This window comes from Hypoxylon trugodes (genome assembly GCF_022578975.1).
Source record: "Hypoxylon trugodes strain CBS 135444 unplaced genomic scaffold F4822scaffold_4, whole genome shotgun sequence".
NCBI lineage: Eukaryota > Fungi > Ascomycota > Sordariomycetes > Xylariales > Hypoxylaceae > Hypoxylon > Hypoxylon trugodes.
The window spans coordinates 989,689-1,013,094 of record NW_026250019.1 but is presented as its reverse complement, the minus strand read 5'-3'; the positions used below and the strand labels follow the sequence as shown (position 1 = coordinate 1,013,094).

The 23,406-nt window shown below is 46.8% G+C and overlaps 5 protein-coding genes across 5 annotated transcripts; 1 reads left to right on the top strand and 4 right to left on the bottom strand.

Annotated features, from left to right (window-relative positions):
• Nucleotides 1-769: 769 nt before the first annotated feature.
• On the bottom strand, nucleotides 770-5,211 carry F4822DRAFT_204451 (Rho GTPase activation protein). Its single transcript, XM_051453770.1, has one exon. It carries the CDS (start codon nucleotides 4,957-4,959, stop codon nucleotides 1,126-1,128), a length of 3,834 nt encoding a protein of 1,277 aa, XP_051315315.1. The 5' UTR covers nucleotides 4,960-5,211; the 3' UTR covers nucleotides 770-1,125.
• Nucleotides 5,212-10,108: 4,897 nt separating this feature from the next.
• On the bottom strand, nucleotides 10,109-11,559 carry F4822DRAFT_204245 (uncharacterized protein). The gene has a single exon (XM_051453768.1). The coding sequence runs from the start codon at nucleotides 11,328-11,330 to the stop codon at nucleotides 10,218-10,220; it is 1,113 nt and encodes a 370-aa protein (XP_051315314.1). The 5' UTR covers nucleotides 11,331-11,559; the 3' UTR covers nucleotides 10,109-10,217.
• A 2,302-nt stretch (nucleotides 11,560-13,861) lies between these two features.
• On the top strand, nucleotides 13,862-15,519 carry F4822DRAFT_204382 (mitochondrial ribosomal protein subunit L20-domain-containing protein). Its single transcript, XM_051453769.1, has one exon. It carries the CDS (start codon nucleotides 14,478-14,480, stop codon nucleotides 15,108-15,110), a length of 633 nt encoding a protein of 210 aa, XP_051315313.1. The 5' UTR covers nucleotides 13,862-14,477; the 3' UTR covers nucleotides 15,111-15,519.
• On the bottom strand, nucleotides 15,493-18,026 carry F4822DRAFT_398758 (uncharacterized protein). Its single transcript, XM_051457717.1, has 4 exons — nucleotides 17,265-18,026; nucleotides 16,832-17,129; nucleotides 16,532-16,764; nucleotides 15,493-16,451 (listed from the first exon to the last, which is right to left on the bottom strand). The coding sequence occupies exons 1-4, from the start codon at nucleotides 17,510-17,512 to the stop codon at nucleotides 15,899-15,901; spliced, it is 1,332 nt and encodes a 443-aa protein (XP_051315312.1). The 5' UTR covers nucleotides 17,513-18,026; the 3' UTR covers nucleotides 15,493-15,898.
• Nucleotides 18,027-19,053: 1,027 nt separating this feature from the next.
• On the bottom strand, nucleotides 19,054-22,548 carry F4822DRAFT_204028 (glycosyl transferase family group 2-domain-containing protein). Its single transcript, XM_051453767.1, has 4 exons — nucleotides 21,764-22,548; nucleotides 20,429-21,708; nucleotides 19,723-20,369; nucleotides 19,054-19,657 (listed from the first exon to the last, which is right to left on the bottom strand). The coding sequence occupies exons 1-4, from the start codon at nucleotides 22,199-22,201 to the stop codon at nucleotides 19,299-19,301; spliced, it is 2,724 nt and encodes a 907-aa protein (XP_051315311.1). The 5' UTR covers nucleotides 22,202-22,548; the 3' UTR covers nucleotides 19,054-19,298.
• Nucleotides 22,549-23,406: the final 858 nt, after the last annotated feature.

Sequence of the window (23,406 nt, the reverse complement as noted above, 5' to 3'; positions counted from 1 at the left end):
ATAGATCAGAAATGGGTGGTGATTTCGGGAGCATATGGGTACGAAGGAGTGCGCGCATGGATTTACTATTAGACTTCTAGTAGCTTCTCTACGGAATTTCTAATGAGATGCAATACAAACAAAAAATTCATGATTTATGAGGTCGTTCGAGCAACCTTCTTTTGCGACTATGAGACAATGCATCTCGGATACGAGTAAGACAAGTCAAAAACATCGACATTTAGTAAATAATATCTTTCTCAATGACTTTCGCTTTTTAAAATTGGTCCTATCTATCTCTCATCTCATCCCATCTCGTCACTTCTCATCACCGGGGTTTTTATTTATCTTTAATTCATCAACTCCTTCCTCTCCCCATCTGCCTGTGTATAATTCGGGAAAACAGGACTCCCCTGACCCCTCTCGTGCGTAACATAGATACATACATATGATATGATTGGTATTGTAAACTGTGATGTGTGATAAGAATATGTTGATGTTGATGATAATGATATACGGGTCAGTCGTAGTCGTTAGAAAGTGTCTGTTTTAAAAAAAAATCAAAATCAGAAAGGAGCTTTCAAGTTCGCGTATCGTGGTTGCGTGGCGTATTGTAATGTTATAAAAAAATCAAAATCAAAAGCAAGGTCGACCGTGAAGAAAAAACTGATCGACCTGCTCGCCTGCCCTGTTTGCCTGTCTGCCTATCAAGGGGGTTCATGAAAAAGGCCTCTCCTGATGAATTTTGTTTTCTTCTACCGAAAGCCCATTTGAAAATGCAGAACACAAAACTCTCTGCCTTCCTTTTGGTTTAAGAAAAGGACAGGGGATAGGGTCACAGGCGATAAATAAAAAAAATGAGTCTTCGTTGGATAACGTGATCGAAGGGGTGCCACTATATTCCAAGCCAGCCAACCCCCGGGTTCACTCTGTCTATGTCTCTAATTTCCCACGAGGCGACCCGATGATAACAACACTCCTTGGCCGGTTCCTTTTCCTGAGTCCCAGGATGCCGGGCAGCCCCTCTGCTCTTGGACCGGGAGGTCGTTTCGTCAATCGGGATCTGGTACGTTTTGGCGGCCCCAATAATGATCGTCGGATACGCGAATTCACTCGCGGGCACGGTTCAGAAAGGTTAAGGCATGACTAGTGCCTCGAGCTTGTGTCGCTCTGCCAAGATTCTGAAAAGCTTCCAAGTATACTCCTGCTGCCTTTCTCCTCCTTGTCCCTGCTCTTTTCCCGCACCGTTGACGGCGAACTAGCCGTTTCCTTTCCCTTTTCCTTTTTACCAGTAATCAATCCATGAAGGAAACTGCGAGGGTTCCTCACATGCCCAGCCTTTGCCCGTATTGTACTCATTGGATTCGAGATGTCTATACTCTCCGATACTTGGCGAAGGGGCCTTCCCTCACGACTAAAATTCCGGAATGATGCTGACCGATCTCCACCTTCCACCTCACTTCCGGATGACCCGGGCGGGCGGTTAAGGTCATTTTCCATCCATGACGCGGGATTTCCATAAGTTAGATTGACTGAATCTATGAGGGTTGCTCTTTCAAGAGCCTCAGGCAGGTCCTCTGTAGCTATTGACTCGTTTTCTGAGACACGAATAGCCTCAATCCTAGCAAGGCATTCATCGGAGCGCCTTTGAAGGTCTACACAGATAAGGTGGAATTCTGCCAATTCAGCATCGAAATCCGAAGGATCTGCGACGGATGACTTGCGACTAGACTCGAGCCAAAGCTTGACCAAGGCTGCATAATTCCTAGGATGATCAATCAAGTATGGCAGCGACGGAAAGCCTTCTCGAGATACCGGAGATAAACGACCAAGTATTGTGATTGGGGTAGAGTACGAGGCAGAAACAATTGGGCCGGTACTGCGCTCAGGTGGTATCGAACACATCTGATCGATATAATCTTTGAAGGGTTGCCTGTGGATAGTCAAGAATTTGTTCATTGGTTCCATCCAGCTCTCTTTCTTGCCGAATGTGGACAAATTCGCTAGAGCCTGGAGTCCTTTCGCGATAAGCGTTAGGGTACGCTGAGCCCGAGCTCGTGGATTGTCTCGTAGAAGTCCGAAGATCTTCGGGTTTAGGATCGCTGGACAGATGAAACGGAGGAACAAGAAACCCGAGACACTTGTGTAATTGACGGTGCGGAGAAAATCGCCGTAGCGGTCTTCCGCGACAGCTCGAACATATTTGAGAATTTGTCGGAGTTCAAGAGGTAATTTTGTCGCAGAGTCCAAAATGCACTCCCACACTTCGGTTGTCAATTGTAAAAGCTGGTTCCAGTGCTGTTGTATATCATCGCCATGTTGGATTCTGCTCGGATCCACTTCACAATCCGGATTGAGTTCGTTAATCTCAAAGATCTTGTCCGCGAGGATCTCTTCCAAGTATTCCTTTCCGAGACGACGCATGTGGAACTCCAAAGCCTGGGTGAGCAAAGAGTTACCTCGGAATAGAAGGTTGGCTTCCCCAGCTAGGGACTTCATGTCGCGCATGAGTTGATCTCGGTCGCTTGCAGAGTTTGAGGACTCGTTTGACTTTAATCGCCGACTAAACCGCAGCCTCTTTACGCTGTTCTGGCTTCCTATTCCATCGATTTCTTCCTCGACGAGAGCCATGAGCCACTCGCTAGAGCTCCCGGATACCTGGAAAATATTCAAGAACAGTTCTGCCAGTCGTCGCATGGCCGAGGGTATAGCCAGAGCGATCTGGCTCGTCAATCCGACGCTGAACTTGTGAAGGAGTTCGGATAGAGGTTCGTAATCCTTTGTTCCAAGGACAACCAGCTCATCATGATTGACCTTGACAAACATGCTTCCGATGCTTTCTTGTTTTTCGTCGTAAATCTGAAGCCATTGCTCATGATCCTTAGCTCGTTCCAATTTATCTAGGGGTATATCCACCGATCCGCATTGTATTTCCGTCAAGTTGCTCGTCTTGGGTAAACCTAAGGATGCTTGTAGCTGATGGCTAAGATTTTCTATATTCCCATCGACTCGCTTTAAAATAACAACCAATTCTGGTAATGCGGTAGGTAATTCGGTGAACTGAGTCGATTCTCGCCAGAATGGATTCTTCGTATCGGTCTGAGTCGTAGTGCGTGACCGAACCTCGCCGTCTAAAATCACCTCGGCGAGATAATTACCATTCAAGGGATCTCGCTCTTTGGAATGGCGTTCGTGGAGATCGGATGGCATAGCTGTTTTCCTTATTTTCGCTTCCGTGACTCTAAGATGAATGGTCTTTTCTAAGCGGAACAATTGCCCGTCGAATTCTTTGTCAAACTCTCGAATCTCAGTTACCTGATCTGTGGCTCCTTCCAATCCGTATAGATCCGGGACGGCGAATGCTCGTAGGAGCACGAACCAAACTTCGAAGAGGACTCGAGAGTCTAGCGCGAGATAGACAGGTCGGAATATCGAAAGTTGTTTGGATGACGTAGAATATAGAGGGAAGATGGCAATGCAGTATTCTTCATCTAAGACAGATCTGTCCAACTGTTGAATAGCACAACGCGAGAGCTGCGATAATTCGATAATCGAAAGCACTGCCACGTCATTTTCGGTCATCAATTTGAACTCGCCATTATCTTGCAGGATGCACGACACTCTCCTCCACGACGTCAGGCCTGAGCGAAGATCTCGGGTGGATGGTCGTTTCACGATAGCGCGGGGCGATGTAGCAGTGCCTTTGTCCCACAGCATCACCTTGCCGACTTTGATTATGGCTGCGTCTTTTGAAGACGAACCGCCTACAGTTGAGGAGCCTCGTCTTCTCATTTCCGATCGACCGGGACCTGGAGAATTATTGCCTCTGCCGTTGGCGAATTTCACTGTACTGGGACGTAATTGTTGCCAGCAAAGTAAGCTGGCAAGCCATAAGTCGAATTCCTCAACTAGAACGGGTCGTAGTAACAGTTCAACACCCATTTTATTGTTTAGAATTTCCAGGCACTTTCCTTTGTCGTCGGGAAGGTCAATGGGGAGAACCCTGCACCCACGAAGATCGGCAACTACTGGAATGTGGAACGGTCCGTTCTGGCCAGAGTCGAATAACAAACTTCCTCGATCTTCGTCAATGTAACATGTTCCCGCGTACCAAGGGCCATTTTGTTCGGCTTGGTATTCAATTTCGCCTTTCATGCGACCACACAATGTCTTCATTAACAAAAGAATTTTGTTCGCATCTTCTGTGGGAATTGGCAGCGGTAATGAATCCACAGAAGGCGGCATAGATACTGCAGGAGATGTAGGCCGGGAAGAGCCGCGTTTTATCAGGCGCCTATTGGAGGACTTTTTCTCTTTGCTTGAAGATGGTGTAATTTTTAGGTCTGGGGGCCTAGTTGGTGCGACTGATGGGTAGCCCACGGATTCGAGCACGGTCGGCGGAGGGCGAACTTCAACGTCTACCTGGAAAGGTTGCGAACCCGAAGATGAAAAAGATCCTACTCTATGTCTGCCATCGATTGGAGAAGCCGTAGCATGCTGTCGCGCAGCGAGCGCACCATCCATTGTATGCGTGCGTGGTCTGAGGGTAGCTTTTTGATGTTGTTGCGACTGTTGAGTCGCGGGGGCATTTTCTAAAGAGTCGTTAAAAGCATCATGAAATACCATGCCTTGCCTTCTTCTTTCCCCACCGGGGATGGATCTGGGCGAACTCTGCTGGGGCGAGGCGGTACCATATCCTCGGGTCGCTTGTGCAATGTTGTTTGCGTCTGTGGCGTGGCCATTCTCACCGGGATCAGGTGTAACTGTCCTTATAGTATTTGGCTGTACGTTGACGGTGGGCCTAAAAGCCGTGCGTGCGTTACTACTGTTACTACTAGCGTCCCATTCCGCGCCCAGCGGTAGTGTATCTCCTGCTGTAGCTACCGACCAGTCTGCGAGGTTGTCGATATGGTCGCTGTGAGTATCCTCATCCACCTCCTGGGGCGGGGTGATACCGCGAACTCGTTGTTTCGAATGCATGGAGGCGTATGAATTGGAGCATTGAGTCTCGGGCCCGTCTCGCGCATATGGGGAAAATGTATTGATGTCGTGTCCTCTGGTCACATGTGTATGCAGGTAGCTATCGCGCCCATCTATCTCTTTCGCGAGTGAGACGGCGCGAGCTGGATTCGCACGGGAGGGTCGTCTGTCATAAATCGCAGGCCGAGTATATTTCGTTCACAAGCTTCCATCGGTGGATGGGCATTCTAGAAGGGCAATGCGATTGTTGTTGGTAAGTTACGTAGGTTGGTAGTATAGAGGTCGGCGCATGATAGGACAAGCCAGGTATATTCGAGTCGGAGGTCGGCAGCGCGGGTAGGTTTCTGACGGATTCGGTACGTGTGAATTTTCTTGTAGGCGATATTACCATAATATCGTGTGGTTATTTCTCAAACTCGCTCGGTCCAATAGTACCCATACGGCACGTGGAAATATCGAGGGTCAGGGATCGTAAGAGCCGGTAAGCTTTTAGAAAATGCTAAATGAGGTGTGGGCAAGACGTCGAGTGGTTCGAGGTAGGCCGTCTGCCGGGTTCGGCTCGCATTGAAGAACGGTCAGGAGGGCACAGCAGAGGGCGCAGCCTGTTGTTCTACTCGCTCGCTAGACGGCCGGGGCTATGCAGGAAGAGCAGGGCCGCTTGGATGGGTGCTTAGGAGGTTGCTTGGGGGTTTATTGGGTTTATTGGGGTTCTAAAGGTTCTATGGGTTCTGGAGCTTCTGGATTTACAAAGCAGCAGCGAAGGTCGGAGTATTATCTGCAGGGCCGGCGCTGGCTCTGAACCACTGGGATGCGACGATTGGATCCCCGGTCCAGGTTCCAAGGTCGAGACGGCAAGCTACGGACCCCAGGTAATTTGGCGGGGAGGACGTGCGACGACAAATAAGGAAGATATGGTCAGTGGTGGGCAATGTGTTTCCGTAGGGGGGATAGCTTCTAATTAAACCACCGTAGAAATGATTGTCTCAGATGCAAACTACCCTATCTAAGGTACTGCTTGATGCGGTTGACCGGGGGTATTGGGGGGAATATTAAGAGCGAAGAGCGAAACTGAGAAGTCTTAACAGGGTTGAAGAAGGATTTATTTCTTTTGTGAATTATTATTTTTTTATCTGCGCAGAATAAAATAAAAATGAAGCAAGGCAGCTAGATAGGTAAAGTCAAATAAAATAAAAGAGGGCCAAAAAGCGTAGACGAGACGGAAACTCAATTCCAGCTTGCAGCTTCCAATGTTCCTTCGGCTGATTTTTGGTACCTCCAGGGGAAGGAAGCCCGTTCTAACATCAACTAAAGTTGCACTTGTCTAGCGTGTCTAGTATGTGGCCTGGGCAGGCAATTATTGTCATCCAGTGGAAGTGACAGAAGCCAATTCTTATTTTTAGTCGACGTTTAACATTAGTGCCCGTTGAGGTTAACCTAATAAAAATACATCCAATGTATCTCCTCATTTACTCTGCATACCACATTATACTAAAATAAGTACCTAGGTACAACATATATCCCTAACAGATGTTGACTTAATCTATTACGATACGTTACCTATTATTATTTCCATGCACGGCGGATATTGCGTTTTCTATGTTCGGTACTCGACAATAATAACAATCGACCAGAGCTGAGAGATATGGGATCGTACATATACCTAAGTAATAAGGACATATCCGGCGTCTCCAGTTTAATCAATTCCTTCGCCAACGTCCGTAACCGTAACCTGGTTGTGTTAGTATCCTCGGTATTGCTGGGGATCGCCAAGCGGTGAGGCTACAAGATATAGCTAAATTATAGGATAGGATAAGACGGCCCTCTTGTGTATCTAAACTGCCTCTTAAACAACTAAGGTATGGTGCTAGTCCGAGCAAAGTCTTGACAGCGAATCCTCCGGTACTTGGCCTTTTTCTCTTGCAGCACAAAAGCCCGTCAGAAAAACGCCCCGGTAGTATATGTAATTCGATATGGCCTGATGATGGCTTACAGGGCTACGGAAATGTGATATTCCTAAGTTACACGGAATGAGATGTCCTTGGTAGTAAATCTGACGGGCGCGACGCATGTGAAATAGAGGTGTGTAAGTGAAGCCTCGCATATACCTACTTCTTACTGGTTATGTCATGTCTTATAGGCTTACGTGTTTCCGTGGGGATATAACTGATTCGCCAGGCTTAAAAGACGATAAGCAAAAGTACTGTTCTTTCTTTTTCTGTCTTCTATAGCGTTAGGGCGCGTGGGGGGGAACCGGACATATGATATTTTAGACATTCCCCTCTATCTAGGTACTTAGACAACGTCTGTTTTAAAAGCCTACTGATGTACCTACTTAATTTTAAAGCTTCATCTCATTCTCGGTTCATTTCCGAAAGAACATTGTAAAACCCTACTCTTGGAGTAGACCGAGAATGGCATCTTGATCGGGTAACAAAGCCTTGCTTCGTCACAAACAACGCGACACAGCATAAGGTCCCGTCATGATGAAATACAGGGCTTTTCAGATGTGTAATTGGGTAAGAATATGCATGTTTCTCATCCTCGACTCGGACGAACCTATCACGGAGCTGATGCCTCGCGTTCGAGGTGTGACTGGACGAAGTGACACCAGTGTCTCTTTTCGCCTCTTATGTTGCCCTATCCAGCTTCCCGGATCCCTTACGTTGGCTCCATTGAGACCTGTATGTGTACAACATGCATATATGATTTCATCTCTAACCCTTGTGTGATATGTAGCCAGACCACCTCCACGATTTGCCTTTCTGCCTTAATAGGTAGGCCTCTCAGGAACATCGGTGTGGTGGTGTGCTATGTACTTAATGCATGTAAGGTACCTAAGTATGTGAGTGTAGATATCTCACGTATGTAAGTCAACAAATCTCGCAGGATATGCTATGCCCAACACTCATATGTATGTACGTATGTTAATATGTGTTGCTCTTTAGCAGAAAACGATACTGGGATCCTTTCGTCATCAGTAAAATGGAAGGTCAGCTGTAATTTTTCTCGAACAAATGCGCCGCAACGTGCTTTTCACGAAATGGGACGAGACAAGATTGAGCAATACGAAAATCCACTTCGCTACCACGCCTGATCCTTGCCAGAAGACAGTCTGAAATGGACCGTTCCGCAGCGATCGTCTGGAGCCACAAAATTTCTTCTGATTACATATGCACGAGCCTTGTTCAGGGATCCATTCACCAATGTAACGCTCTTGCGAAGAATCCCTGGGTGCTATCTTCGATTTCGCTTAGGTATTGCGAATTGTACGAAGCAGCAAGAAACAAGAAATCAACCTTGATTGAACCACATAAGGGGGTTCGAAACAGTAGTTGTTATTACCTAGGGACATGAAGAGAATAACATAACCGGGTATGTTTGTACCTAAGTAGACAGATATATAGAATGTCTATTCCTGTCTGATACGTCCCACCCCGGCCGCCCTATTTCATGGCCGCCTCTTTAGCTTACCCGACATAGTTAAGGCGGCGCCCGTGTGCGCTGTTATTATGCCAGGCAGCCACCAACATGCTCCGGACTTGAACAACGCCGTGAAATGCCAGAAAAAAATGAAGAGAGGCAACATAAGATGAGCTGATGGGTGCCATAGTAAAAAAGGGGAAAGGGGGAAGAAATTGGATCAGACTTCTAGGATCAGAAGATCCGGGGATGATCCATTCATGAAACAATTGATATCCGTTCGCCTCGTCCTTCTACCAACCGGCCGACCAATCTTGAAACACGGTTAGTATACCCGCGTGCAAGTAGTCTGGTAAATGTAAGTCCCACGGGATGCCCGACATCTTATTAATAAAACCCCTCCCCACACATCTGCAGAAAAAGAGAGCACAGTCAGGTGAGAAAAGAAGCTATGAGCTATGTAAGGAAGAGGAATGGGAGGATCACCGCACGTACCTAAATACCATACTTCGCTCCCATTTAAAACATACCTAGGTACCTACGTATAATAGGAAAGCTGACGAACGAATGAAGCTGGAAAGAATAGCAATAACCAAGTTGAGTAATACCTCTTACGACAAGACATATCACCCGCGTGACATATCCCAGTTCCTAACTTCTAGTTTGCACCAGCTAGTTAGTCATTCATGTTCCATCACATACACTTACATAGTAGCATACAAACTATATCCATCCGGCCCTACCCATAGAATACCACAACGTGGGTAGGGAGTTTAAAGTCGTAGCCGTAAACCGTTCTCCCGACCCAGCAGTCCGGAACACGAATAGCTTTCGCTACGACTTAGCTTATCATGTATTTCAGGGTCGTACCTAGGTAGTGGCTTAGTATGCCTTACTAACACCTAACATCCTCCAAGGTGAAAAATGACTGATAGTATTTTTCATATTTTGCAGTTTTTATAACCGACCCCTTACTTTAGCCTTGCATATTCATGACGGAGGTATAAACATAGATGCTTTTAGCAATTCCAACTTTTGGTTGGCGTGTTCGCTTAGCCTAGCTTGAAGGCTTCGGTTCTAGGGACGGGAGAATATGCAAGGGCAAAACCGCTACGCGTAGGAACGTATGCACGTAGGGTTAATATGCCAAACACAGCGGGACATAAAAGAACATCTGTGGATATCACGTAAGGAAGATGAAACAGTTGGTTGATGGTAAGAATTGCACATAATAACCTCGAAGGTATTCTGTCTATGTACAACTTTGCTCCTATCCATCTCGCTGCTTTTTGCTTCTGAATGTTCGATGAGAGGAGGGCAAGGAGGGATATGATATGAGAAAGAAAAAAGAGAACAAGAACCTCCGTCGCCTAATCCTTCGTTTTCCTGAGAAGTTCAATAGCCCGTTAAACCACGTCCGCCGCCTTTCCCCTAAAATCTGCTAGCACAATCCTGCTAGCTAAGCATAAACGCAATGGGGAATAAAAAATCATCGAGAATGGTATCATCATCACCCTCCCCTGATATGCGCAGCTCGTACGAGAAGAGAAGTAAAAAAAAATGAAACAAAAACACAAAAGGATATGCCCTAGCCCTAAACCGCATATCTACCAACTCCATTTGCCCAAATTCTGTGTCTCCCTCTCTGCCCTCCTAGAAAAGTGTCAAACGGTATCCATGAATTGTCGCAGTTCCAAAAAAAACCAAGAAGTATAACTAAACGCATTCCAAAAATTGGGGGTTGCCGACTCAAGGCACAGCCCGTAAATATGTCGCAATCTTGTAGTTTGTTGTCTTGAGTGCAAGACAGGTTTGAATGGATGTATGTGTATGTCCAATTAGCGAGAGGGACCTTCAATTGGGCTGACGGGAAGACTTCGAGCAACGCTGAGGTCGGTGCTACCGGTACGTCTCAGAGCTTGCGACATAGTTTCTATGTTGAGATCTCCACCGCTCGCCGAGAGACTGTGCTCTGCGGAAGTCGGACTACCCAAAGGTTTCCTGACAGGTGACATGCTTAGACCCTTGATAGAGCCTGAGATACTGTTCGGTGGTGATGTTTCGGGTCCTTGAGAGGAGACCGGCGATCTTATCGGTGATGGCGAACGGTTAACCCCTCTTGATCCAATTGAAGTCAAACCAGCCAAGTGCATCGAATCACGGCTGCTGTTGGGCGGTATTTGCTCTGCCTGAACAACGTCTGCGAATGATATAAAGCTTAGGCGTCTAACGTCGGCAGAGTCGAGAGAACCATAGTTTGAGGCAGCCTCTTCCTTATCAGAGAACGCAGCTAGATCCTCAGCCCATGAATGGTTGGAGACGCTATCAAATGTAGAGGCACCGGTCACTGTAACACTTGCGGGTTGGTGTGCGTTATGGGTGACAATCTCGACGGCGTCGGGATTGAGACGATCGTCCGTAATGGCTTCGGAGGATGCATCGAGGACGGGAGGGATATAGTTTTCGGTTTGGATATGGGAGGGAATAGCTGGTGAATTGGGTATAACGATAGTGCTCTCTTGGACGTCTCGCTCGAAGATTTGAGAACCAGCTGGTGAACTCATACGTGGGGAGGATGAGTATAGACCCCGGCCAGGAGAAGATGGCGTCATATTGGGGCTACCAGCTGGAATTGGTGAACCGGTTGTTGACCGTTTTGATGACGGTTTAGGCGCATCTTTTACGACGGGTGGACTCGGAAATTCGGAGGTGGGTTTGGGAGGAGACTTGGGAATAGTCTTGGAGTCGGTCTTCTTTTTCCCGAATCCAAACAGGCTGCGCTTTTTCGACTTTTGATCGGCTTTTGTTGATTCGCCCTCCATCTCTTTCTCGTTAGGTTCCGTGATAGTCGAAGTTGAGTCACCCGTAGTATTTTGATTTTTCTCCCTTGATTCGGGAGATAAATCCTTCTCCCTACTTGTTTTTATAGCAGCAGCTGGTGCAAGAGTCATAATTGCGGACCGGGGATTCGAAGGCTTATAATGGGGTGATTAACTGACAATACCTAATAGGCGAGTGGTAGTTGTTTTCTGGAAGATGCCAAGAAAATCATTAGCACGGGACCAAAAATGACCAAACCAAGCAAACAAACACCGACGGAATAAAAACGTTGAACAAGAATACGAAGGTGAAGCAGTGCAACGACGTGATTGTAGTTGTTGTTGTTGCAGTAAGGGGTTGTTGGTGAAAAAGTTTGAGTGGAAAGGGAAGAAAAAGTCCGGTGTATTTGTCTGACTTGAGAAGATGGAGAAGGATAGAGACCTGAGATAACACCCCAATCTCTCTCCAATCTGAATTTGCCATTCTCGCGTACTAGTACAATAAATTGTCGGGGTATTTGAATGTCAATATGGATAGAATATAATGGCACTTACCCTCCGTTGACCCACGGGGAATTAGGAAAGAATTAATGTCGGATTGGCCAAGCTCGCCCAGAACAAGTTCGAGATTCTTTTCTTTTTTCCTGCTTTGCCTTTCCTTCCCTTCCTATACTCAGGGTAGGTAGGGTGTGAGGTAGGAGGATATCTTACGTCTACCTGTACCGCACTGCGCTGCGCTTTGCTGCACTGCCTGGTCTGCCCTACTGCGATTCCCGCTGTTGCAGATGGAGGTAGGGTGTAGGGTATAAGGTGTAAGGTATAAGGCAAGAGGATGCAAGTGGTGTGCTGTTTTGGGGTATGAAACCTGGGAGATCCTGTCCAAGATCGTCTCAGTCCTAGCACATATGTAAAAAGGACCAGGTTCCAAAAGAGGAGGTAACCAGCTGATACGCAGCGACGATCAACAATTTGCGGTTTAGATTGATGATGAGATGCTGGTCGATCGTGGTTTAAACAACAAGTGTCCTTGGATTGAATGTATCGTTGTGTATCGGATGTATCCGTTTGAGTGTTTAGGTATGAGAGGATATGAGCGTATGTATGTAATAAAAGGTCTTGGATTTGCCTAGATACCCGACTAGATTGATAGGGATGTTGTAAGTGGACTAGGATCTGACAGGCGACCGGCCATTAATTGAGGCCGAAAACAACAACCTTGATGCGAAAAAGACGGGATGTTGAAGAAGGCGGGAAAAGAAAGATAAAGAATAAGAAGACGCTTAAAAACGGATAGATATGCTTAATTGGTTTAGGTAATTAATAATAAGAAAGTTAAGTTAATACCCTTGATGAGCTTAAGTTAAAATTCCGTGAGTGCTTTCTCTCTTTTTTTATTTTTTTCTCTTCTGATTTTAAACTCGTCACTGTAAATTCAAGGAAGGCACAATAGCAACGATCAGATTCCAATGTAGGAACAGCGCGTGCTTGGTTGCTTGCTTCAGCTTGCTTTTCAAAAGCCCGCTAAATCCATTTTGGTACCCCCCAATAGTTCAATGTGTACAAATGTATACACAACTTTTGCAGTTTCACAGATGTGTACGGTATTGTGTATTGCACACGTAAGGTAGGACTTGGTATTGATAAAAGGCTAATAAGAAAGGGAATAGACGACTTGTTTCTTGCTTCGATACTTGAAACTTGGAAGATAATGGGTACTGCTATTGGTATTGGTATCACGTAAACAAGGCGGGATATGAAAAAAGCAAAACGAGATCAATAGTTGTACATGTATTGGGGGTTTTTCGTTTTTCTTAGGCTTGCATATTTTTTGCTCATACGTAACATAAAAAACAGCCCGCCCGTTCTATAAAAAATAAGGGGGGCCACAACTCGCGACGTCACCGGTGGTGACAGCCCCAATGATCTTCGCGGAATCCAACGGGGCAAGAAATGATACCACTCATAGTCCCGTCTCATAGTACACTACCTAGGTAGGCACACTAGAGACGACATTCCTGATCGTCCCAAGCCTACCTCTCTTTCAACCAATTTCTTCATTAATTCTCCCGCCTCCGACGAAACTAGACGGGGACTAGGAACTGTCTCAGAGGGGGCGGTAATGGTCACCTTATTGGGCCTTTAATTATCATGTATCGTATCGCATAAATTCAATGCGATCCCTCGGGCTGAAAATAGGTATGACGACGACGGGTCGAGACGAATTAACCCAACAACAACAAACAAAATCAATGCTGACACGGCCCTGGGTACGAACTGTGTTACCCATATCACCAGCCATTGGCGATATGATTCTTTATCAGAAGAAAATTATCGTAGGACAAGATGGCCATGTCTCTCATCTGCAAAGTCCAGATCGGGAAATATAGAACAATTTAGATCAATACCTTGGGATACCTCATGATGCCCAAAAAAGGGGAAGACCGACAAAGAGGGTTAACTTATGACATCCCCCACATCTTTCCAGAAACCAACCCAACATTAGGGATGGGATGAAAAAAATAAGGAACGTACCTATCATGAAGAATATCACGAAAAGCATTGCGATGCCAAGCGGATAGGCTGGAAGGTGGAAGAATCTCAAGTGCTTACATGGACACATGAAACTTCTTGAGATTCCGTAGGTACGTCACCTTCATGAGGGGTCATTCTCAATTGGGTTAAAAGGGTGAGCTAAATGAGCTAAATTGATTTAGTTCGTCAGGGCTCAATTGCAAGTTGCCAGGGGTTAAAGTAGTACGTATCTAAGACAAGGCACGGGATCAGGGTTATGGATTCCGACGGGCAGCGGCAACCTTGAATACGATTAGTAAGACGATATCAATGTAAGCAACTTCAGCTCTCTCATCACTAGCCAGGGGCAATGAGGCAGTGAACAGTGTACTTGGTGATTATCTGGGTTGCCTCTATACGCAGCATTTTTGTTAACTCTAATTGGTTCAATGATTTCGTTGCAAATGGCCAATGATCATAAAGTGTTAAAGTGTGCTGCACTTTAAAACCATGGCTTATGTAACCACTCAAAAATGAGAACGTCACATGACCTCGCGGTGGGACCTCGGGCCGTAAAAGCTTCCGACAAAAACTGCGCCTATCAAATCCACGGCGGCCGATAAAATAATTCGACGGTCACTCTTTTGAGCCTCGGGGTCGAGTCTGGAGAGGATTTGAAGAAGACGCCCGAACGACAAATAAATTAATTGCTCTCCGAATCCGACTTGACTATCTTCATAACCCTTAAACCTCACCAAAAAAACGAAAATGGAGACCCGAACAATAATGCAGCCGCTCCTGCGCTGCCTCAACAAGCCTAGCAGCACACGAGCAGTAACAGCGACGACAACATCAACGACACCCTCAACAACGCAAAAACGCCACCAATCCACCACCTCCCGAACAAAACGCGCTCTAAAAATCGCACCTCACTCCTCCTTCCTGCAACCCACAAACTCCTCACAAAACATAATCTTCAACCCTCCCTCCTCCGCACCATCCGTATACCACACCCCCTTCAAATTCCTCCCCCCCAGCGATCCTAGACGACAAGCCAACATATCGCAACTCCTCCGCACCTCCCCCACCCCCAACACCTCCAGCCAAAACTTCCCGGAACTCAAACACCACAACAAGAAATACAACGTAACCCTCGAACAAGTAGCCGAGATACGCAAGCTCCGGGCCGAGGACCCAAAGAAATGGAGCGTGTTAGCGCTGGCGGCCAAGTACGAATGCGCGCCGTTGTTCGTCATGATGTGCTGTAAATCCGCGCCGGAGCACCGCGCGAGGGAGCACGCGAAGTTGGAGGCTGTGAAGGCTAGGTGGGGACCGATTCGGACGAAGGCGAGGGAGGAGAGGAAGAAGAGGAAGGAGTTGTTGATGCAGGATGCGCTATAATCATCGAGCTTGTAATAGGGCTTGAATTGGGCGACGGAACCGGTGGCGAAATTTACGGATTTGGCATGGTATGGTCGGAGCCGTGTGGTTTGCCGTGTTGAAGGGCGGAGAACGGACAGAAAGGATAGGGACGAGTCATATGCTTACCTGCTTAGGATGAAACGAGATGGGAATGGAAGAGGCTCTAAAAATCTGATCTCTGCTCTATGCTATAATGCCTAACGAATGGATAGTGTTACGTACGGCATGAGATGGAGCGGAACTAAGGAGGGATCGAAGCGGTAAGACAACGGCTACGGGCCGAGAATATGTATCAAAGACAAAATATAAGTGTACAGCATGAATATACCAAGCCTCGGGGCTAAACAAATCTTCTACCGACCTCTAGTCGATATATACGTAGTTATATCGTAATATCGTGAGAAAAGCTACTTGGTTCAATTTTGTATATAAAGCAAACCAATGCTCTCAATCCAAATCGTACTGCAAAAACCCGGCATAAGGAGCCCATGTATTGTAGAAATACTCACCGTATCCGCTCACCTATCTACCCACCATATAAACCCCGAGCTATTTCACTTATATCCAAATATTCATTTCATTATCACTAAATCCATCTACACCTAAAAATCCTCTTTCGATTCCTATACTCATTCGTCCAATATCCAGCAACCGGACTCTGTTATGCAGTATGCAATATCCTGTACTCTATCAATGCTCCCCTCCCCACCACAACCACCATAACTATGCTACCACAGGGGCAAGAGGTCATCAACCTCACTTCCCATTCATGCTTTACCGTTAACCCCCTTCCCCTTACCAGCGGCCTCCCAATCCCTCTCCCCAGGAATAACCCTATAACACCAACCACACCAACTTCTACTCCTACCACTAACTTCCCGACCCAGAATCTCACCTTTATTCTTCTCATCCTCCCACTCGGGTACACACTTCCCTACTTTCACGATCTGGACTAGCTTAGTCTTAATAACGCCACTAATCCCCTCAATCTCATGCCTAGCATACCCAGGCCTCAACTGCGGACTAGGCGTCCTACGCTCAGAAGGCGGGGACCCCGAAATCGAAGACGCAGGGGACGGCGTAGCCCAAGGCGACAAGAGCGTAGTCGTACTACTTCCACCACCATTAATACTATTATTGAGATTATTACTCTCATCCAACTCCCTCGCATCCGCAGCATCGCAATCCGTCTCCTGTTCGCGTTCCTTAGAGCCACAGCACGCGGCCTCGCGACCGCAGATGACACCCCGGTCGCCTTCCCCGATACCGGTGCCGAGGCCACCAAGAACCTCGCCGTATTGGTTGCGCCATTTCCAGATGCTGTATTGGGTTTAGCTTGGGGGAGTGCAGATGGTTGGTTACTACGAAACAGCTGGGGGGAAAGAAATAAAAACACGTACGACTTATAATCATGATCTGCTCCTCGAATACTCCTCCCGCAGGGCTGGCAGAGCCAGACTCCGATCGAATCGCATGTGCATACCGCTCGCTGCATTTCGTCCGCGTCTACAGGTGTATCTGCTCGTAATGGTGGCTTCACAAGGTTGCCTAGCGGGGCTTTACTACATGGGATGCATAGTCGACGATGTCTATCGGGAAGCACGGCGGGGGCGGGGGGTTTAATCGCACAGTTCTGTCGCATGTTATTAGACACTTTTCCAGACAGTGCCCAAATATTGACTAAGTGTAGGGATACTTACTCGACAGACAACCGTCCCGCAGCGTCTACACTCAGCCACCATATCTCTCGCGCAACTCCCACTCTTACCATTGTAATCTCCCGATCGACCGTCTTCCATGTAATACCAGTTCCCAGCTCGGGCGCGATATCGGAAGGTATCTTCGGGATCGATAGGCACGTCTTCGTTGACGCAATGGAGGGTGTGCGCGATGAGAGTAGAGCGATACTGTAGGAGGGCTATGTGGACCTGGCGACAGGTGCGGGACAAATTGTCGAGGGTATTAAGGTCGATGGACGAGGCAATCGCCATGACGATACTGGTTTGGATGTCGAGTCAGCTTTCTCTCCCCTCCAACCTTCTCAAGTACTTAGAAAGAATCATAGTATTGATAAGCTTGAGGGGAGGGGATCTGCAAGTAAGAAATGCCATAAGTGAGGTTGCGTCTGCCTACGGATAACATCCGAGAGCCTCCGCCATCCCATTATGCTCATTGAGGTTCTCGGGCTCGCGTTCTATTGTCGTCGTAACCGACTGACTCTGTCCCCCGTCTCCATTCGTTGGAGCTACTGCCCCATCCCCATTAACCCCCGATGCTGATAACTGCTGCTTCGCTCGTTCGCCATTCCATTCTGGCTTTAGACCGTAATGATGCGTCTGAGGCGGTTCAGCTTCTTCGTCGAGGTCTACGAATAAGGCCATAATTGGCGGTGGTGAAGGAACGTTGATAGGGAAGCCAACGTTACGCGTAGGTAGGTAGATCGGGGAAAGATAAGAAAAATAAGACAAGAGGCGGGATGCCCCAAGGTACCTAGATAGTAAGGATAGGAACGAGGAAAAGAACGAAAGAACGAAAGAATAAGAGAAAGATCCCGAATGAGAAATCGGAGAACAGCTTTGAAGTTAATAAAACTCGTTCTCCAAGGTCCTAAAAAAACGAAACACAACTCCCGAGGCCGGCAAACCCCAACTACAGCGCAGCGTTAATGCTTGATGGGGACGAGATGTAGGTAGCGTTGATGCGGATTGAGCCACATCACAGCTTTTTTTTTTTTTAGCCTGGTCCTATAATAAGACAATAAGAAGAAAAAAAAGGAATAATGAAAAAAGAAGTACAATAATTGTACCTATCGTAGCTACTTCCTCATGAATGTACCCAATCGCTACTCACTTGACACGATACACATACATGTATGTATTACGTGTAAGAACGTACCTGCCTCGTATCGTTCTTTATCAGATCCATCAAATTGATACTACGGCGGTCTATACCTTTGTATAAATGTACCTAGAACTGCCTAAGTTTAAGAGGACAAAGTTGCCGACTTGCCTGTAGCAGGCAGGTGGGGTCGGGCTTAGAGTAACTAATTCGCTGCAGCCAGGCGCGAGGATCAGCACTACACCGGCTTTAGTGAATGTACTGTACGTACATATGGTATGGGGTGGGAAGCCGATGATCCCTTGTTTACCTAACCGAATTCCCCATTTTCAACTTTAACCAACTCTTTTCAACAGCACGCCATAATAGAATTCCAGCACGGGCTGGTGTATCAATTCAGGGGTAGAATGCAAGTTAAACCAATCCCTTAGACAATCGAAATCCCTATTTGATATAGTCACATTATATGGTCTATCTAGGTACAGAAAGGTAAGAAGTTTTATGCATCGGATATGTAGCTAAGCTTACTAGGAACTGTACATCCGAGCTTTATGTACAGTAGGTAGGGGTAGACTTACCCCTTTCGCTCGAACCTGCAAGCCGTCGTGAGACCTCAACAATTACCTACATGATACATAGCACGCATACATGATATATGAGAAGGCGGGTTAGTTTCAGCTGCAGACCGCCGGAAAATACAAAAGAAAAAGAACAAAAACTGACGGACGAATAGCTACCGCGTATCCTAAACGTGCAATATGATCGCCTATTATAGACCTGTCAAATTCAAACCCAAACCAACACATTTCTTTACCGTCCCTTCTCGATCTTTGTATCATGTAGATAGGCGGTGGGTGATCAGATTGAACTGTCTGACATTGGGGTAGATATCATAAATAGCATCCTTCTATTATAGCATTCCTATGTAGGTATAGTTTGGTATGGTATGGTATCTCCCATTACCTACATATAGATACTATTTTCAATGTTCGTCAGGGGACGCTGCGTTGATTTCGCAAAAAATTAGTCATAGTCAATTCAATGCCCTGTTCAAGCAAGACACATGACGAGAAATTCCAAGAGGCCTAAAGATCTTTTATGTAATGATCTAGTAAAAGCGCGGATTAATCAACCCATGAAATCCATTATTCTAACAAGGATATATACACCACATCCAGGATATCTGCATCTACGTTGCACGGTGTAATGTGAAATCTATTGTACCTCCTTTTCAAGGACACCGTAAAGCATACGTCGTATATATACCATGATATCTACATGCCTTGAAGCAACCAGACCCCCCACGCAAATATGTATACCTTATAAACATTACCACGCGAACACCATTAAAGCCGGGTTCAACGCAACCGGTAGCAAGAAGTGACAAACAACAGTCCACGCGAGCGGCCAAATAGACGCGAAGTGTATGATTCTCCACTCGACGGGGAAAGCAAAGTAGCCGCATACGATCAGCGCGACCATGATCATGCACCAGAGAAAAGTACCCTTGAACCGTTTGAGCAAGCGCGGGATTTCTTCAAGAAAGTTGACGTCCTCGACTTCCTTAGCTGTTGCCCCCCAGACCATATCGATACTAAAGAAGTGACTCAAGATAGCTTGTGATACGTGCAGGGACAAGCCGCCGAGGAAGATAGTCATTAACGGGACCCACTTGAGGTTGTTCCATACTGACGGTGAAGAAGAGTTAGTTCGGTACTATTCGAAATAGCTTCGAGTGGGGTGTGGAACTCACAGCCTCTTATTAATGATTGCTGGTTCAGCCGATACCGCAATATAGCTAGAGAAACATTGCCAAGCCCCGTAAAGACGACTATGACCGAAATATAGATCGCGAACGAGTCTATGTAAAACTTGTCGTAAAGCCCGAAGAACCAGCCGGTTAGAAAATAATTCATGAGTGTTAAAAGCCAGCAAGCTCCAATGGCATAATACGTGCCGATGTAGGCGCAGATAGTAAGCTTCTTGGGGAAATGGATACTGGAAAATAAAAACTTTCTAAACAGGGGCGTTATAGGACCACGGAAGAGCCAGTACTTGAGAGGATGGAACATCAACTCGTTGCAGCCGTACGCGTATTTCTCCCATCGCGCTAGTTCGTCATAAACTGTCAAAGAGACGCCTTCCTGGAAGCCATCTCCAGTATAAGACGCAAACCTGAGATCGTAGCCAGCACATTGGAGTCGGAGAGACATATCAAAGTCCTCTGACACGTGAGATTCCGACCAAAACTTTTCATAGCCATCTTCGTCATGATACGAAGCGGCGTCTTGAATAGCAGACCATCTCAACATAGCGTTGTGGCCGACGAAGGGGCAAGCATCACCATTCGCTACCACGAAAGTAATGGCCGTGTAGATGAGCTCGGTAAACCACGTAACACTACAAATAAACAAGTAAGTACTTATGTCCTTTACATTATGGGATAGTAATTGACTTACCCTCCTTCAAAGAAAGACGATGTCACTCGCATGACACCGGAAGTGAACTGTAATATGGCTACCTGCGGGGATTGTTCCATTTCGCTAACGGCGTCTAAAAGGCAATCTTCCGGTACACGGGTATCTGAATCGATGATAAGGATATAATCGCCGATACGTATGTTGCCCTCAGCTTGGGTTCGACCTTCGTCTTCTTCTAAAACTTCAGCAAAGCACCGCTCGTACGCAGCTTTCTCATCCTCTCTGGACCAATCCGGGGTTCTAGTAATTTGTAGTAGCTTGTCCTCAACACGATTACTGACCATCATAGCGTAATTCATATTTGATGCCTTTTTAAACTTGCCGCGTCGGAGAAAGGGTTGACTTCCGTCCTCTGGCTTGGGATCGTGCTTCGGACGAGCTACCCAACTAATGTTGTTCTCGTCGTAGAAATCGCGACGTGCCTGCGCTTGTTCTTCCGAAATGAGCTGCATTCCATCATCATTCACAAAAATATTAGCAGAACCGCCTTGTAGCTCATACGTAGAGATACACTGCTTAAGTGACCGGACTGTCGGCACGATGACGGCTCTTAGGCCCTCCTTGTACACGGGCATCTGGATGGTGACATGAGGTAGTCGTTCAGTCTCCCGATCAAGTCGTTTCGGGGGCTTCCCGGAATAAAATCTTGAGTTCTTGTCGATTGCGGATATAGGACCGATTGTTTGGAAAATGTTGGTGATCAATGACTGGAAGAAGAACATGGCCACCCACATCTCAATCGGAATGACCGCGATGAGTGCCAACCGATAATATGTCTTGTCGGTTTCGACTTCGTATGCCAGGGATCTCAGACCTAGCCCCATACAAGCCATGCAAAGCGCCAAGGTTAGGGCCACGATGCATGGGCTGCTGAGTTTAGTACGTCTTTCGTCTGCGTCGTTCGCCGCCTCTAGATCTACCGCCGTGGCGTCTATTTCAACCCCTTGGCTTTTTTCTCTGCCTTCCCGCTTTTCTTCTTTCTCAGCTACACTATTGCCAGTACCCCAGATCATATTCATTAATTGTCTTTCTATGGCGTCGGCTCTCACTAGGAGTTTTTGGGGCTCGTCATCCCAGACCACCAGGATCTGCTTGTCCTGAATGAACGCGGCAAAATGGTGTTTTTGACATCGAGGTAGTTCACTCATGCTAGGTAATACCTGCAAGCGGAGGCCTTTGGAAATGGGGATATAGTCGTATGTCGTTCGTCTCGCATTTAGAATGACGTTGATGATCCTTGTGTTGACCGTCATAGCACACTACGAAATTGTTTAGTGGTTTGCCCTATTTTATGTGGAAGAGGCGGATACAGACCCGGACGTTTAATTCCATTATCATATCATACAAACCATTGGGCACCTCTTGAAGCGATGGCGGACAGCATGCGTAGTCATTTTTACCCTTCTTCAAAACGACGCCCTCGTCAAACTCCAAACCAGTTGTATATTGTCTTTCTAGTTGCTGCTGGTATAACCAGCTGCACATGACATCAGATCTAACATTTATGAAATTTTTTCGAGCATTGCGAATTTGTTCGATAGGATCTAACGAGCTCGCTGGCGATGTGGAGCGTGGCTGGGGCGTATAAGATTCGTATGGGGTTTTCGGCGCTGCTATACCCGGGGCTAGGAGGGTGGGTGTAAACGATAAAGGTGCAATTGGATTCGAGCTTTCCGGTGTAGGTACTTCGTGGCTCTTTTCTTTGTTTTCTTTCGCGCGAGCGGGAGTAAAATATGATTTGAAGACGCCCATGTTGACAGGCTGTGGAGGCTAGAAGCAATCGATATCACGTCTGCCTGCGACAATGTCCATCAAGAATAGTAGGGGAAGAAAGACTGCTTCAGAGCTACGAAAACGATTGGCGGGAAGGCTCGTAACCTGGAGAGACGTGACTAAGTAAAATGGTGATATGACAATATCTATAACTACTAGCTTCGCGGCGCCATTGTTGTTTTTCTACGTGGGTTTCGAATTTCAGCTGAGAAGGACATCTTGAGGAAATAGTGCCATCGCCACAAGGCATCGAAGGACCGAACCGACGCCATCGGATTTAATATTTAATAGAACGTCAACTACGAAAATAAGAAGCAGCTCCCCACTCGGGAAGATAAGGTACAACACCTTGCTAATACGGGTTTTCGTGCGTCGCATGCAGCAGCTGGTAGGCGTTGGTGGGTAGCGATGAGAATGGGGGCCGCTGCAAAGAGCTGACAATCGACAGGGCGGCAGAAGCCTAGCCCTCAATGGTTCATGACTAGACAACGCCCGTGATGGAAGACAGCGCAACAAATTGCGAGGTTGACCTGCATTAGATATCTATTGAGCAAGGGCTATGGGCCGTGGGCTGCATAAGCACTTCGGTGGCTCTAGATTGTGGAAATTTGAGTATGATAATTGGCTGCAAGTGCGGCATCGGGAGCAAACAACGATGAAGTTTGCTTCGACCGGCTCTCCTAACCGGTCAGCTTCAGAAATATCTTTCAGGACTATCGATTCGGGGCTGATAATCTTGAAAGTCCGGTGGCTTTACGAGCCACCGAAGACAAACGAGAACGATCTAGGCGCCGGAGATGAAAAAGCTGAATTGGCAACAATTGCTTTCTTCGTCAGCCATAACTGATAAAATTCAAGATCGCAATCATTGGCACGGACGCCGAGATTAGATACCGGCCTTTATTGGTATTTATAAGCGATATGTCAGTTTTCAAAGGGAGTAAGATAAATGTGGCTGGTTAGATAGACGCTCTACTCTCCATTGGCTTGACGAAATAGGGATGAATTCTCAGAAGTAGCCGATTATGAGGCGGGTTGGTAAGATTAGAAGTTGCAGTCTCAAGTAAATACGAGATGGAGACTCAGCTGGAGCCTCTGGTTCGGGGCCTGGCCCACATTTTAGAGCGCTGCGGATAGCCACTAGGATAGGGTTTAGTGACGGGAAGATCTCGGTTAGCTCCATC